Below are 2,881 nucleotides of genomic sequence, written 5' to 3'. Positions count from 1 at the left end.
ATTTATGCTTGCGTATCAGTATGTTTGGTGCCCACTTGCGCTCTCCAATACCAATGTTGAGATTTCTTTCCGTATCTCTTCCTATTTCATACCAAGATTCGAGCCACAGCCGGCATCAGCAGTTGGTGTAGTATGTCTCTGCTAAAAATACATCCAAACCCCAGTGACTAACTCTGACAATGGGTGTCGTGATATGATGCTCGACAGCAGAGATATGTACCCTTGGTGAGGCTGGTGGAGCGTGGATACTCCCCCTCACATAATCACACACACACACACACACACACACACACACACACACACACACACACACACACACACACACACACACACACACACACACACACACACACACACACACACACACACACACACACACACACACACACAATCACAACAACACACACACACACACACACACACACACACACACACACACACACACACGTGGCCGGTGAAGGGGATGCTGCAGGCTATTGGGACGCAAAAATCCGTCAGAAGCATGATTTTATTTAGATTTTTTGCGTGACGTAATCTACAAAATCTGTATTAATCTATAATTATTCATCTGTCCATTCATCTAAACTCTTGTTTTACATACAGCCGTGGCAACGTTAAAAATATACTCTGAAGGTTAGTAGACAACAGAGGAATGTGAGGCAATGTAAGGTATGTCAGTAATGAGGTCCACAGCTACTCCTGTGTCACATCAATATCACAAGGAAAAAGATAAATGGTACACAAGACGACGGTTGAGAGTTCTCTTGTGCTCTAAATACTTGAGACTTTGACAAGAAATTCTGCTTTCCACCAGCCATTCCAAAGCATATTTTTTACTATTACTTCAAAAGTTTCAGCTTGCTTCTGTACTATATTATTCTTTTCTATTAATCCCTTACCATATTAACACATGATACAGATCAGCATATAAATATAATATTTATTATAATTATTAAAAATCAGAAACAAAATATAACAAATTTTATTTTGTAAAATGTAGAAGACAAATAATACAGGCAGCTGTTGGACAATACTGGCAGTACAGCATTTATAAATCAGAAACATTTTCGATGAACAATTCCGGGGCCAGACTCGTCGTATTCTTCCTTGGTAATCCACATGGACTGAAATGTAGACAGAGACGCCAGGATAGAGCCGCCAATCCAGACGGAGTACTTCCGCTCAGGAGGGGCAATGATCTTGATCTTGATGGTGGAAGGGGCAAGCGAGGTGATTTCTTTCTGCATACGGTCAGCAATACCAGGGTACATGGTGGTTCCCCCAGACATGACAGTATTAGCATAGAGATCCTTCCTGATGTCAACGTCACACTTCATTATAGATTGATAAACAGTTTCATGAACACCAGCTGACTCCATGCCCAAGAAGGAAGGCTGGAAGAGAGCCTCAGGAGCACGGAAGCGTTCGTTACCGATGGTGATGACCTGACCGTCGGGTAGCTCATAGGACTTGTCTAAGGAAGTCGAAGCAGCAGCTTGTGCCATCTCATTCTCGAAGTCAAGAGCGACATAACAAAGTTTTTCCTTAACGTCACGAACAATCTCGCGTTCAGCCGTGGTGGTGAAGGAGTACCCCCGCTCTGTCATGATCTTCATGAGGTAGTCAGTCAGGTCACGGCCAGCCAGGTCCAGACGCATGATGGCGTGTGGGAGAGCATAACCTTCATAGATGGGAACAGTGTGTGATACACCGTCGCCAGAGTCCAGCACGATACCAGTGGTACGGCCTGAGGCGTACAGGGACAGTACGGCCTGGATGGCCACATACATGGCGGGGCAGCTGAATGTCTCGAACATGATTTGAGTCATCTTCTCACGGTTGGCCTTGGGGTTGAGGGGAGCCTCCGTAAGCAGTGTTGGGGACTCCTCAGGGGCGACACGGAGCTCGTTGTAGAAGGTGTGGTGCCAGATCTTCTCCATGTCGTCCCAGTTGGTAATGATGCCGTGCTCAATGGGGTACTTTAGAGTCAGGATACCTCGCTTGCTCTGGGCCTCGTCGCCGACGTATGCATCCTTCTGACCCATGCCGACCATCACACCCTGGTGACGAGGGCGGCCGACAATGGAGGGAAAGACAGCTCGGGGAGCGTCGTCGCCGGCGAAGCCAGCCTTGCAGAGACCGGAGCCGTTGTCGCAGACCAGCGCTGTTGCATCGTCGTCACACATGATGAATTATATTGTTTACAGTATAGTAGAACTTCTGGAGACGTAGTTTGTCGCTTCTGAAACAAAGCATGGGGGTTGTATAATTTATTATGTAATTTTTTTTTCATATAAATACGGCAACTAAAAAAATTGAAATTACGTTTATAATAAAATACATTGGAATGCTATCTTAATGCTATTTAAACTAATCAATTAATTAATCTAATTAAACTAATTAACCATTAACCAATGGACAATTTCTTAATCTAAAAAATATAATAGTACGTAACCATATTTATTAAAGGTTATGAATGACAGTACTTCCCTACAGTACTCACCTGCGGCAGTGGTTGGGAGCGGCGTTCCTCTCCGTTCACAAGCCCTGACCAGGAGAGGAGTTTTCGCGTTCCTGAGCACTTCCTCTCCCATATATATAGTGAGTCGCTCCCCCTACCACACTCAGGAAGCTATTTTAGGCATTCTGTTTCAGCCTACCTGATTCAAATTGTAAAGAGAGGACACTTATGTAGACAAACTATTGAATCCATCGGCGCACTATCATTCTTGTTATTCCGCATGACAATGCGTAGTACGGTATATGGAAAGAAGTCCGTTATATGTTATTCAAGCCAGTGATGACAATAAATATAGTTTTATCGACTCATGAAGTGTAACAAAAAAAAAGGTAATGTGAGGAAGTAAAGAGCGTAAGCAAG

The 2,881-nt window shown here is 44.2% G+C and overlaps 1 protein-coding gene across 1 annotated transcript; it reads right to left on the bottom strand.

Moving 5' to 3' along the window:
- Nucleotides 1-494: 494 nt before the first annotated feature.
- LOC126980449 (actin, muscle-like) lies at nt 495-2,651 on the bottom strand. The gene is made up of 2 exons (XM_050830369.1): nt 2,504-2,651; nt 495-2,242 (listed from the first exon to the last, which is right to left on the bottom strand). The coding sequence occupies exon 2, from the start codon at nt 2,184-2,186 to the stop codon at nt 1,056-1,058; it is 1,131 nt and encodes a 376-aa protein (XP_050686326.1). The 5' UTR covers nt 2,187-2,242; nt 2,504-2,651; the 3' UTR covers nt 495-1,055.
- Between the last annotated feature and the right edge of the window lie 230 nt (nt 2,652-2,881).

This window comes from Eriocheir sinensis, chromosome 44 (assembly GCF_024679095.1).
Source record: "Eriocheir sinensis breed Jianghai 21 chromosome 44, ASM2467909v1, whole genome shotgun sequence".
Classification (NCBI taxonomy): domain Eukaryota; kingdom Metazoa; phylum Arthropoda; class Malacostraca; order Decapoda; family Varunidae; genus Eriocheir; species Eriocheir sinensis.
The sequence above is the reverse complement of the archived record's forward strand: the minus strand, read 5'-3'. Positions and strand labels throughout refer to the sequence as shown.

Bases quoted from the DNA above. Each gene is read 5' to 3' on its own strand.
- LOC126980449 (XM_050830369.1), bottom strand. From the start codon at position 2,186: ATGTGTGACGACGATGCAACAGCGCTGGTCTGCGACAACGGCTCCGGT.